Source organism: Charadrius vociferus, unplaced genomic scaffold (assembly GCF_000708025.1).
Source record: "Charadrius vociferus isolate BGI_N301 unplaced genomic scaffold, ASM70802v2 scaffold195, whole genome shotgun sequence".
Taxonomy (NCBI): Eukaryota; Metazoa; Chordata; class Aves; order Charadriiformes; family Charadriidae; genus Charadrius; species Charadrius vociferus.
In genome coordinates this window covers 3,543,078-3,557,025 of record NW_009648539.1, presented here as the reverse complement: position 1 = coordinate 3,557,025, position 13,948 = coordinate 3,543,078, and the positions used below count along the sequence as shown (strand labels likewise).

General features: G+C 40.7%; 1 protein-coding gene across 1 annotated transcript in view; it reads right to left on the bottom strand.

Moving 5' to 3' along the window:
- The window catches only part of AHRR (aryl-hydrocarbon receptor repressor), a 71,373-nt gene that overhangs the window by 19,067 nt on the left and 38,358 nt on the right, over window positions 1-13,948 (bottom strand). Inside the window, exon 3 of the mRNA XM_009885888.1 lies at window positions 8,541-8,641. Within this exon, the coding sequence (XP_009884190.1) occupies window positions 8,541-8,641 (101 nt within the window). The remainder of the gene's footprint in view (window positions 1-8,540; window positions 8,642-13,948) is intronic.

Below are 13,948 nucleotides of genomic sequence, written 5' to 3'. Positions count from 1 at the left end.
TGCCTTACCATGCTAGTTATCATCTTATGCGTGTTTTATATCCTGTAAGTGTCCTGTATAAAACACACCCTGCGCCACACTGGCAGCAGGTGTGAATTCTGCCGTTAATGTGTTAACGCTGACCCAAAGAGACAAGCAACACTTTCATTCTCATCTAGATATCAAGTGGATAACTGTGGATCATCTGGAAAGAGGTAAGGATGGAAGGTTAGAGACAACTCCTCTAACCAGCAGAAATGACTACAAATCTTAGGCTGAGTTATAGACTAGAGGAACCCATCCCCAAGCAAGCCCCCGCTTTAGTTTCAGCAGACGTTTGTTTTCTTACTGCTAAAAAAAAGCCCCAGTCTACCTTACTGGAGAATTCTGGGGGCATTGCAGTACTGGGAGGCAGTGGGGAGGTGTAAAAGATGTTGGGGAAAATGTCTGCTGTTGGCCACCATCAGCTTTTGCAGCTAGGAATTCCTGGAAGAATTGCAATTACAATGGGATACAAAAACTGTCTCATTTTTCTTTTTTTTTTTTCTACTCATAAAATGTCAGGAACAGTAAAAATCAGAATGATGTTGATTTCTCTTGAAGTTCTTGGAACAGGAACAGAAGTATTTGAAGGGTGCCTATCTGTCCTCCTGTCTCCAAATCAATACTATATCCCTGCTAATAGGAAACAGTACATTTAATGGTCAGCATCACGCTTTTCAATAGCAGTTTTCATTTCAGTTCAAACCTGTCAAATAGCATATTCAAGTTTTATTAACTGAGGTAGGCAAAAAGTAAAATTGAAATGTACTCAATATTTCTCGTAAAATATGGAAGTTTTTCTTTTGAAACCTTCATAAACACGAAACAAAATCACTGCAAATTTGCAAAAATTCTTAAGACAACACACAATCTTGCCTGGACCTGCTTTCTTGCTCGTCACTTCACCTTACTGAGAAGATAGCAAGGCTGCAGCTCATTAGCTTTTCTGAGTTGAGAATGAGGAATATACTGGAAGCAAGTGTCAGCTGTAAATATAGATTAGGCTACTAATTTATAATTTCACTTCAATGAGTTGAAGACAAGTTAAACAATGTAAAATTGCAATTATCTGTGATAACTGACAGGCGTTATTTAAAGTGTATTTCTATTTCTTTTGGGCTTTTTTCTTTTTTACAATATGTGACTTGGCCATCTTCAAAAACAGGACACTTCCTCAAAAGCAAATGCTCATGCAGAAACTTGTATGGAAGGAACAGTGTGTTATGATTGCCTTCATTACTTGAATGCAAGAAGTCCAGTTCTAGTAGCAGACTAAATCCCGGTGCATCTATAGGACACAGTGCTCACGTACAGATACTGAACCTATTGATTGGCGAGAATGGTTGCCAAGGGTTAGCTCTGAAGTCAGTGAGAGAAAAAAAAAAAACTAACCAAGCTGAAACAGGAGAATATGTTTTGTTGGGGAGGAAGTCACGTGGCCGCTGGACCGTCTCCAGAGGCACCGAAATAGCCTGAGCAGAAACAGAGGAAGCGGCTGTGAAAAGTGAGCTCGGGTGGAGTTGGCTGTGATGAACAGTCTGGAGACAGCAACAGCAGCCTGAAATTTGGATCCACATCTGGTCTGTGCCAGACTGGCACAGCTTATTGATTCTTTACCTTACTGCTGCTGATGGACAGCTTCTCCGTTCGCCGGTACTCCTAAAATTTCTCAGCGAGGCTTCCTTGTATGACAGCAGGTTTGCCTCTGCCCTGACAAATGGAAGCCAACTTTTCTGATGGCAGCACAAACCAGAGAGCATGCCAACTGTCCCTCCTTGCTGCACACCTGCACTGGCGGTGGCTCCCCCTTCCCTGTCACATTAAACATAAGCCGCTTGTCCCGATTTTCCGAACTGCTCACAGCTTGCTCACCCCTCAATTGTAATCTGTCATTTCGTGGTGGAGAAGATGAGTACTAACTCCCATCAGTCCAACGTGTTACCCTCACCCGTATGCAAGATTTGAAATGGTGAATGAATAATGAAACTTAATGGTGTTTGCCAATTTGCTAAGAGGCTCCATGCAAGGCAGGGGTACCTGATTTTTCTTCTTCAAATCCCACCTTAAAACTCTTGCAAAAGTCCTGGCAATGCTCAAGTTGCTCATACACTATGAGCACTGGCAATTGTGGTTAATATTTTGCTCATTATTTCTGTGCGCTCTGTTGCCCATCAAAATACATCTTTCATCGCTTGTCTCGTATTTAGGCTGCAAGTCTGAAGGGAGAGGTTCGCATCTTTTTGTTTTGCTCTGTCCCTCCGTCAAGCTGGAGGGTGCCACCGCCTGCATTTCAGAAACCTCAAGTGCTGTGGCAGCATCATGATCATGATTGTTACAGTCGTAACGGTAACACTGAGGACTGGAGGAGAGAGCAAATGGTGTTTAGAGGTCACAGGCTTTTCTGTCCAGATTTGTTTGAGAAGGCAAAAAAAAAAAAAAAAAGAAGAAAGGAATAAGCGAGAACATTAGTTATTTGTTTAAAGGGCAACAGAAAGGATATTTTTTGCACAAAGTTGTGGCCATGCCAAATTTCAAGTCTGGATTTTAGAAATATGCCTATTTGCAAAGAAAAAAAAAAAGGGACCAGGGCCTCTGAAATGTTCCTTTGTGTTTTGTCTGCGCCTGGCAAAGCAAAAGTGAATGTACGCATGTGATAAAATGGCAAGTTACTCCTGACCCTATTTATGGCTCTTTTTTTTATGGCTAAATTCTCTGTAAGTCATCCCAAGTGACTAATGTCCGCTTAAATCATGTCGTCTGAATTACTGGGAGAAGGTTCATGTTTGAAAACAAAGGAAAGCAAAAGGGTTGTTTGGGTAACTTTTAAAAGTTGTATTAACTGAAAAAGAAAATGCACTGAGACTATGAGCTCTTTATGAGAACTTCCTATTTTGATGGCCCCATTTTAAAAGGTATATTAAAAGGTAACGCATGGTATCAAAATCTAACCGGATTTACTTTAGAAGGACTGTGCTAAGAGAGTCAACACCATTGCTGAAAAGGAATTAAAGACCAGAATAAATCAAAAAGTCTCTCTCTCTGCCAGCTTTTGATTTTTGAAATCCGTGCCTTGGTCATAGCCCCATATAACAACAACACACATTGTCTGACTCCCGATTTTCCTTTTCAAGTTTAAATTAAAAAATAACAGGAAGAGTAAAATCTCTTGCTCTCGGACTGAAATTCAAACTGGAGTACCTTTTTCAAGAGCACAGTTTTATCAAGTACTGATTACATAAATCAGTTTGGAAGGAGGAAGTGGAATTACACTAACAAGTTTAAAAAAATTACAGGAAACCAAGTGGGAAAAGGGTTTCCTATGTTATTTCCTTATGCAGAGTGAAGAACAGCACCAATAGGATGTTTTCTAATGTGTCATTTTCCAACTCCCTTGGAATGAAACTTGAACTCTAGTTCAAGCTGTTAGTAGAGGCCACCTGGAAATACCTTTCAGTGCCAAAATGTACACATACACCTCTCTGTTCAAAGTAGCTCGCAGAAAGCTTATTATTTGCAGCCACTTTTAAGGTAATGACAATGTTAAATAATATGCTTCAAGCTAGCATTGTATCAAATCCTGAATCCTTTACTTAAATAAAAGGTCTGACTTTCATTGGTTTTGATTAAGAAGACTTGGGCTCTATTTGATATTAAAACTAATGGAAAAGCCTCACTGGGAACTACCAAGCAAGAACCAAATTTTCTATTCACAATAGTGCCCAAATCCGTTATATGGAATTAAGAAATAATATATAAAGGACTTGCCTGTGTGATAAAATGCCTATACCTGATTATGCTATCACTTTGCACCAACAGTCAATTCCAAGCACAAATGATGGTGGTTCGGTAGCTAGATACCTGAATTGCCTCACTTACAACATGTTACTTACAACTCAAGCCAGCAAAATTCATCTGCTAAATGGTAGAACAAAAGTATGCCTACAAAACACAGAAGCTCAGTTTGAAAAATCCAACTTTAGATGACTGAGTGGTTAATGTGATGAAGTTAAGATTACTGATACCAAGGGAGAATTATAAGGGCCTCACCACCAAAACTAACTTTCACTGTTTTTCTCCACTTCTGAGGACAGACATGTTTTTGAGGAAGTGATTTCTTTTTCTTTTTAAATAAAAGACCATATGCCTGTGACTTCAAGATATTTTTTTAAGATGCCAGGCTTCTGACAGTCTTCGTCTAAAAATTTAAATAAGTACGTTGTAATTGTAGTACTGTTTAGGAAGGGTGGAGAAAGAGACCTTTGCCATAGATTAACATACAAAATGTCAGTAATTTGCTCTTTCTGCCATTGGTGAAAACTAAGAGGTCTGTCCTGTGTTTGGCTGGAAGAAACCAAGTCTCTTTCATATGCACGAGGAGATTCCAAAGCATTCAGCAGCCTGCTGCTAAGCATCTACACTAAGTGCACGCGTCTCCTGGGCATCATCTCCTGACATGCTAAAATGAATAAAGATTGGCGTAGTTACCACCAGATGCTCTGGAAGGGTGAGGTGGGCTGCAGAACCAGGAAGGTGCAGATGTTCCCACTGAAAGAGCAGGTGACTTCAGCATCTGAGCAATGTTGTGTACGCTTTCATAAGGGAGCCTGTTATCACTCCGGACTACATACAGAAAATAGACTATGGGTTCTTTCTTTTCAGCACGCAGACATATTGAGCCTGCAGCCACCCTTCCGGGTTGTAATTCAAATTATGCCTGGAAGGCCCTTGCATTTCTTGCTCCTTTGCATGGGTTTTACAGTGAAAGAGCAACCAAATCCAATACCTTTTTATTCAGGCATATGTCATTATTTGTTTTTAGCAGGAAAAAGATAACAACTCAGGCATGTATAGGTAACTATCTCTGCTCAGGAAGAGTAAATGTGGCTGAATAAGAAATACCAGGATGGTAAGATGACTGGCGTCTTCAGTGCAGCCATAAAGAAAAACATAAGACGAAATCACAGAAATGTGATTCTTGTGCCCTGAAGCCTAAAGAGCAGAGGACTTCTGTGGGAATCTGTCTGTGAACTGGGCAAAAGAGTGGCTTGGAATATCTTGAAAACAACATGGACCTTCCCTGAAAGAGGGTGAGCTGCTGGTGAACATGGAAATGACAAAACAGGCCAGATCTGGCCTTTATCAGTATTCATCAGTGAGATGGGGCATGACAGAACCAGGCAGTCTTACTCCATTAGCATCTGTTTGAGAGCTGCCTGGTTCCCCCAGATTTCATTTTAATTTTTGTGACATTTTGGATATAAAACACTATTTTCACACCTGAAAAGAATTATGTCCAGTACATCTGGAGACAGATACACTAAATCCCGTGCTGCAGCCTACAACAGTGGAATAGAAAACCAACAGACAAAACAAAGAAGGAGGGAAGGAAAGACCATCAAGATATGTCTTACAGCAGCAAGGGTTGAGACAGAAATTTGAAAATCGGTGATACTTCCATAATGAGGAGGACACAACTGCAGGAGCAACTGTGGGGTCGTCCATGAAGTCCAAGTGACAATTTTAGCAGGGCGCTTCTTAGTTTATGTGTGATGATTATGCAAGCAGCAGTGTCAGTGATGATGATGGATCCACTGCCTGACAGCATGTCATTGAGAAAACAAGTCCAGAAAGGGCCACCCTCTTGACAATGGACGTTTAATTCTTCGGATAGGGTAGTATAACACATGGAAATTACACATACATTTGGGATGAGAAATTACCTGCACAACAGCATAGACTCTGAGTCTGGACTTGAGACTGTGAATGCATGTCCTGGGGGCAAGAGTGGGAGGTGGCTAACTGCCATGAGATGATTATTGCAATCAAGGCTATTGCCTAGATACCCACCAGTGATTCATTCTTATTTTTCCAAGTCACCATTTTATTGTGTTTCTCCACCCCATCACCCAATAAATTCTGTCTGGATTTATTGACTGCCAATACAATTTATTTTCCCACTTTTCTGGTTATGAGTTTGGCCCAATGTTCCTTAAGTATTCAGCAACAGGCTTCAGAAACTGTATGTGGCCCTTTTCTGCCAGAAGGCATGTGACACAAGGGTTGCAATACCACCTGTCTTGGAAAATATTTTGAAAGTGCAAAGTTAAAAACCATTACTGCAGTCAAATTGTTGGATTCTGAAGTCTCCAAGGAAAGCAAAGATTACAAGACTGGGGTATACTGAAAAACACCATTAATAAAATTGGACTTTGGATCTTGGAGCTTTGTCTGTCTTCCCTCCAAAGGGAAACAGAAAGATGGCAAGAAAAGGCTGTCTTATCCAGAAGAAGTGATCTTAAAACTTAAAACACTGGAAGAAATTATTTATTTAGATACCTGCTGTGCTCCACTAAAAAGTCTTTGATAAACTGGTATCATTGTTTATTCTGTTATTGCTGATGAAAGCTATTTGATTATAGCTGTAAAAAATCTCTATAAAATCTTAAATAAAAAACACATGTTGTGGCAGAGGCCTTTAGAAATAAAAAACATTTTAAACATACTTTGAAGACAGCCTAATTCCACTGTTTTCTTTTAAGCTGAAAGGGGAAGTGCTGCATTATTCCAAAACTGGAGAGTCACAGATACATTATTTACCAGTGATTAGAGTTCTTATTATTCCATGTTTCTATTTATATATAAAGCACAGTGATCATATCCACTAGGAAAAAAAAAAGTAAGCAGTTATCCCTGGTTTTCCATTAACATTGCAGTCAGGGACAGTGTTATTCACACATATTTTGGTGATTCAAATTATTCTGGTTTGTATTATATAAAGAATCTAGGAGAGGTTGCACAGTGCAAGGTGGTGTCACGAGAAGGAAAGCGGCTTTTGACAGCTGAAAAATATCTTTTGAGAGCCAATAAAATGGCCAGATTCGCAAGTCAATATACAAAGCAAGATTGTTTGCTTCTCCTTGGAAGGAATCACAAATGTGACTATTTAGTTAAAACCCCATAGTCCCTAATAACCAACATGGTGTATTTGGTTGAACAACAAAAAAAACCACCCACTTTTCTTCACATGCTACGGCCATTGAATGAGCATCTGAGCCAAACTCAGTCCCCAGGAAACATTCCCAGCAAGACCTAAGGAAAATTCACCCTCTTATTCTAGGTCTGGCATGCCCATAAATGAAGCCTGGTGAATACATTCATATTAACATGCACTTAATCATCTAGTTAATGATCCACATAAAGTATCATCCAGGATTTAAAAAAAATTTCCCATGTCTTCAAAAAAAATGTGACTCCTATATACCTTGTAATAAGCAGATCATTAGCATATTCAATAGTATTAGTCTCTTGTAATCTACCTGAAATTGCATATCAGTGTTCTCTCCATGTACTCATAGCAGTAGGGCTACTGTTTGAAGATCCTTAATGATTACAACTTGTGGGCATGTAATATACACCCAACAAAACACAAACTAAAGATAGGAGAGCCTCATTAAAAATTAGATACTCAGCCTATTTATTATTTATTGCACACCCTGTACTCCCTAGTCATTGAGAATGGCAATGATTGCAAATAATACGTGACAGTCGAACACCTCATTTTGGCACTAGTACTAACTAATCAGATGCCTCTGCGTTACTTGCTTTGTAATACAAAATAAAAATCTTCTAAAGTATTAAGAGGAAGGAAAGCAGGGTGCCAGTTTCCATTCCACAGACTTGAATGAGTTACGATATTGGATCCCATAATAAAATGTCTTTTTTCTTTATTAGTATACAGCATTCACTTGCTGGAGGCTACTATTTAATTTACATTTACATGTATCTCAGAGCGGTCATTAAAACACAATTTTTATACCATGAATATTATCCTATCCAAAACAACTATACATATGTACTCTTAATCACATAGGAATTTCCAAGGACCTCAGTGTATAAAAGGCATTATTACATCATGTGTTTGAAATGCAGATGTATCTGGGATGGACTGCCGTGCTCTAGCTGGTTCAGTAGTTCACAGCAGTATTAATTCTTCATCTAGACTAATGGATCTAATTCTCAGTAACAGTATGGCCCCTTTAGGCTGCTCTGCCAATATAAAGTTATCCTAAAGTGGATAAAAATACATAGAAGAAATAACTTCTGCATACACAGCTTCCCTCAGAGCACAGAGTTGAGGACGTAGGATAAATAATAATATCCCAGAATGCTCTCAACTCAGATCAGAAACCAGGCAAGCTACTGTTGGCACCATCAAAATATGGACCAAGTGAAATAAAGCTCTTCTATCACTCCAAGTGAAAAAGAACTGTGAACTGGCTCACTGAAGTTCACCGGTGATTTTGAGGACATCAGGTGTAAGGTACAGGTGTCCAAACGGAGACTGACTGGGACTATCACGACTGCCCGTTTTGCTCTTGCAAGAAGTGCTCACAAGTGTGACTGTTGAATCACCCACTCCAAGACCGATCATTTGTTGAAAGTTGCCACAAAGCATTAACCTGAATATATCATCAAACTGTATAAGTTAGAGCCAGAAAAGACAGCATTTTTTCACTCACTTCTAGTAGAAGTCCACCTTCTTGTACAGCAGTCTTGTTAGGTACATTGTCTTCTTTTATCGTTTGGCCAACTTGCTTCTTAAAGCGCTTTTCTTGAATGGCTGTTGGAAAGAGTCATCATCGATTTAGAAATCATAACGATTAGGGCTGCTAGACTAAAATTTTTATTTAGGCATTTAACGTGCACTGATTTAACTGGGAGTACTGTCTTTGTGGTCTGGATCTCAGTTACTGACAACTTTCTTTTGCTGCGAGGGAGATAGATACATATTTGGCAGTCCAGATGTTTTTTATATGAAATATCTATCACATTTTTTATTGAACATATTTTTTCCATTAGTGTACTCTACATAAAGCAACAACCAAAACCCACAGGAAAGAAAGAAAAGAAAGTTAGCAAGTTGTTTTGTTTATAAAAATATGTATTATGACAATATAAAGAAATGCCTATATAGCTCAGAAGACAAGGGACTGAAATAAGTTTCTTATTTTCAGTGCTGACCTTCTTGGCATCAGATGATTTTCAGTCTCACTTTCCACTATTCATTTCTGTGAGTCTAAGCCTGACTGTAAGATTCAAGGGAATGTTCTTAAACTGTTTCATATTTAAACACAGGTTTAAAGTTTGTTTTTAGGAGGCCATTTACTACATGAAATGAATGAAAATCTCTCACTATAGATTGAAATTGCTTATATCTTTCCGAATAATAATGAAAACCTTAATGGGAGTCAAAACTGGTGTGTGCCCTTCCCGCACATGGGTTATCATTGCTTGATCTGAAATATCTTTGAATACTCGTATTAAAGTCTTCATACTGATACATCCCATAGAAAAATCCCTGTAACACAATCCCATTTCCTGGGGATAATGAAAGAATTTCTGAGAAGGCTTACATCAGTTGACACACTGGGCTTCTGCATGATCTAGGGAGTATGACAGGAAGCGGTCTTTATTATTTGGTCAGTAAAAATTAAGGAGTCAGCCTCACTCCTACTGCCTCATCCCAGAGACGGGTCATACAAATATCCCGGTAGCAAACAGACATCCAGTTTTCAGTTTGTTCTCCTTTCCACGGAGAGAATGAAAGAGGAGAGCATACCAGTGAGATTAGCTGGGACATTCGATACAGACTGTCCCTTCCAGCTAAAGGGAGAGCTGGAGCAGCCACCACCAGAGATGGTTAACAACCCCCCAAAAAAAAAAGAAGGGTTGAGACGGACAGGAATAGTTTATATCAAATCAGAAGAAGAAGAGACAGCCAGCAAGCCTCTAATGCTCCTGAGCTTGTTGCTAAAAGTCATGAGAATGGGATTTAACTTTTTAGTAAGATACCAAATTAAGAAAACGGTCTACATTTTTAAATGGCTTGAATAATACTTGTTGCAAATGACCGAGGATATGATAGAAATGGAGTCACTTCCTTTCCAAAGGGCTGTGCAAGACCCCCTTATCAATTGAACAGCCTAGTGAGGGACTGTTGCAAGATACATCAGCATTTTACAACAGATGATGGTAACGCAGAACCACACTGACTAAATATCCATGATGTTTTTTAACTTACATTGTAAATATTTGCCGCCAGTGATAATGTCGGTCATTACCCCAAAGCAATCATCTCAAATGTATAATTAGATGTAATAAATCCCTCCCCTGGGGAAGGGAAAACACATCAGGAAAATCCCAAGCTGCCTAAAACAGATCCCTACCCATATTTTTCAGCAAAAAGAGTTTGTGATTTCAGACTTGTAAGCTAGATTACTGTGAACAGGATATACAGATTCTTCAATCTGCATTTTCCTTTTGGTATACCTTTTGAACTAATTGGAAGAGGTCGCTCCCCCCCGCCCCCCAACCAGCCAAGCCTTCTGCTACACCTGCCTATAAGAACAGACACATGGACACTCGTGACATAATTTTTAAAAGCCCAGCCCCTATTCTAATGGCCTTTTCCAGAGTTTCCCCCCTCAGAAAAGATGTTTCTGTAATTATTTACACAGTGGTTTGCAGTCTTTGTGCAGGTTGAAGGACAGACAGGGAGGGGTGAGAGGAAACGAAGGTTTATTTTTTTGATGCGTTCTTTTGGTGTTGTGAAAGTTCCACCAGTTCGAACTTCATCGTTAGTGGAAACTATTATGTTACCCGACTGAGCGGGCCAGAGCTCCCTGCCTGTTTGTTAGCCTTCAGGCTCACACAAACACAGCAGCAGAAGCACAAGAGATGTTTGTTCCGCAGCTCATCTGGCTACTATAAATTCCATCTCCAAATGGAAAGTATTTTAATGTTATTTTGCCAACTAGAGTTACCCGTATGTGAGGCCACACACATCCGTTTCATAACATACCCTACTCACTGGCCTGGACTTCAAGGAGTCCCATTGCACCACCAAAGACGAGTGACACCCTTCGTGCCAAGAAGCAAGAGCTCCTCAGAGACAGGGCTTTTGCTCCTTGCACCTGAGGCAGCAGAGCCACTGCTCATTGTTCACTCTTGTTCTGCCTCCCTGGAAATGCTCCAGTAATCCACCCAGGGCTTGGCTGATACTGCAGGGACATCTCAGAGGAGATATCGCTGCTGGTGATAGCCTGTCACCTGGGGAAAGCAGAGCAAGACAGGCAGAAAACGAAGCAGATCCTCAAAATGAAATGAGAAGAAGGAAAACCAAGACACGGCAGGGTGAGGAGGGAAACTTGCAAGATGTTATCTGAGTAGGCAGAAAAATAGGGAAAAGAAAACAGAGCAGCCTAACGATACCCCTGTCACCACCAAGAATCAAGAGGGAGAACTGAAGGAAGGTAAGTATTGGTTATGCCGGGTGGCTTGATAGCAAGGGCCCTGATGCCAAGACAGCTGTGATCAAGCTTTGACATTACATAAAATGTTGGCCCTCTGGAGCAAAGGTGAAGCCTATGATGATGAAAACAAATGAAAGATGGAGAACATAGGAAGTTCCATCTTAACATGAGGAGGAACTTCTTTACTTTGAGTGTGGTGGAGCACTGGAACAGGCTGCCCAGAGAGGTTGTGGAGTCTCCCACTCTGGAGACATTCAAAATCTGCCTGGACGCCGTCCTGTGCAACCTGCTGTAGGTGACCCTGCTCTGGCAGGGGGGTTGGACTACATGATCTCCAGAGGTCCCTTCCAACCCTGACCATTCTGTGATTCTGTGAATGCCAGAGTACTGTCCCTACTAGGCAGGGAGGAGGAGCAAACTGTGGAAAGATGAAAAACAACCAACAGCAAAGGATGACTCAGTGACCTGAGGGGAAAACTTCTGGCTCCTGGAGTTCCCATATATCAAGAATGGGGCAAGAAAAAAATTGGATATTGCAGGCAGTCTGATGAATGCTGCTGTCTGTAAAAAATTGGAAAGTTTCAGCTTTATGGCATCTTGGACTTCTTTCTATGGGAGAAGCAACTCTTTGGAGTAGATTGTCAGCAATTCAGAGTAGAGCAGTCTGAACCTACCAGGTTCAAAACTGGCAAGCTGAAGAGATGGGAAGCAAGAACAGCAGAGACCTTTTTCTGAGCACAACTTATCTAGCTTGCACTTCCAGAAAACGAAATAAAACAGAAGATGGAGCTGTTCTGCCAAAGAAGATGAATGAGCATATTGATAGCATAGGGTGATAAACACAAGATATACAAGGGCTGACAGTTTTGCAAGGTCATGCAATCCAGTAAGCGTGGTGCAAACCCAGGCAGCAGTAAAAGCCCCCAAGTTTGGAAACACTGGGTCCCACAGAAGAACAACACTGTGGGAATGTGCAGGGCAGTGGGAGAAGGGGGCTAGTAGGAGGAAGAGGAGGGAGAAAAAATGCAGAAAAATGGCCAACGCGATTTCCTGAAGGAAAGATCAAAAATCTGAGGACATTGTTCTACTTTCTGATCTGAAAGCGGTGAAAGGAGTGGAAACCAAAAAATAATGTAGAGTTGTAGAGCTGTATTGACAGCTAATTAATGTGGAGGAAAAAATTCCACAAAAGGGATGATACATTGGGCTGAATGGAGTGTGGGACTCTTAGACAGTGCTGCTGAGCCCCTCACAGCTGCACTGTCTCTCCCCAGAACACTGTAAAAGCTGAGATCTCTTTTCAGCCTCCAGTTCTGATACAAGCAACGCTATCTGCATTTGCAAACCCCTTGGCTTGAAAATCAAATCTGGAATATTGTAAAGAAGAGAAAAGCTGCCTGATACTTTAAAGTCTATAGAAGCACCATGAAACCAACCGTTCCCTTTCCCCCAGAAATAACAGAACATTTATTCGTTGCAGAATAGTTCAGAGGGATGGAAATTTCAGGACTGCCATAAAACTGTACTTTTTAAATCCATGGGATTACATTCTCCAGAGTGTTTCTGTACCTCTTCCCGCACAACTTTCTTTCTTCAGAAAATAATTATCAAAATTTCCAGCCAAGCTAAGCTCTGTAACAAACTAATGCATGGTCAAACTGTATGTACCCCAGCTACCCCAGGGACCCGCCAGTGTCAGGCAACAGCACAGGCGAGAAATGAGCAGTGAGGGGATGCTATTTCTTATCTGAACACCTTGACTGGCTTCATTTGAGGTGTAAGAAGGGGACAGTACTGTCTTTTTCAGACTCAGTATGATGCAGGCCTATCAGTTTCAAGCCCTTCTACGAAGAGTACCTGTGAAACCACTTCTCTCCAGTGATGTCCAGGGGATAAATTGTTTCTTAAAATGGGCAGATGAAAATACCCGAATCTCGCTTGCAGGTTCAGAGATACTGCTTTTTGAATGCAAGTCTTACTTTTGGTAACTGTTAGTTGAAAGGAAGTGAAAACAGGGTCTTTCTTCCTGGATCTTCTAGCTGCAGGAAGGATCAGCTATGCGTGTTACCCTGAATGCTAAGAAAACAAAACAAAACAACTAGGAAACGCTCAGTATGAGCAATTCTGCTTTACAAACCTACAGCCGTGAACTGAAATGGTCTGTTTCCTCTTGCTGCTTTACAGAGAACACTGAGTGACAATTAGGACTGGTCTCGTTAGATGCATGCTGAAATTAAACAATATACTACCATATAGAACTGTTATTATACATTGCTGAAAGATATGAAAGGGATGTTTGCACTCTGGAATGCCACAACATACAGGTTGCACAAATGCTTTGGGGAAGAAATCAGCTCCAAAATGTGCCCTCTGAATAAAAGATGTATGGTGCTCAGTCCTGTTGCGGAGGCTACCAGAACGCCAGATGAAATTATGCTTGCAATAATGCAAAGTTTTTCTTCCCAACTTAGCGGTTTTCTCAGTCTGCTTCTTCTTAAGAGATGCTTTGAAATCCGACTGCCCTTTGAAGTTTCTCGAGTACAGCATGACATTTATTTAAGGTACAACCCGCACTGTTTGCTTTCCAGATCCCGTCCCCTCTTTCTTTCAGAACC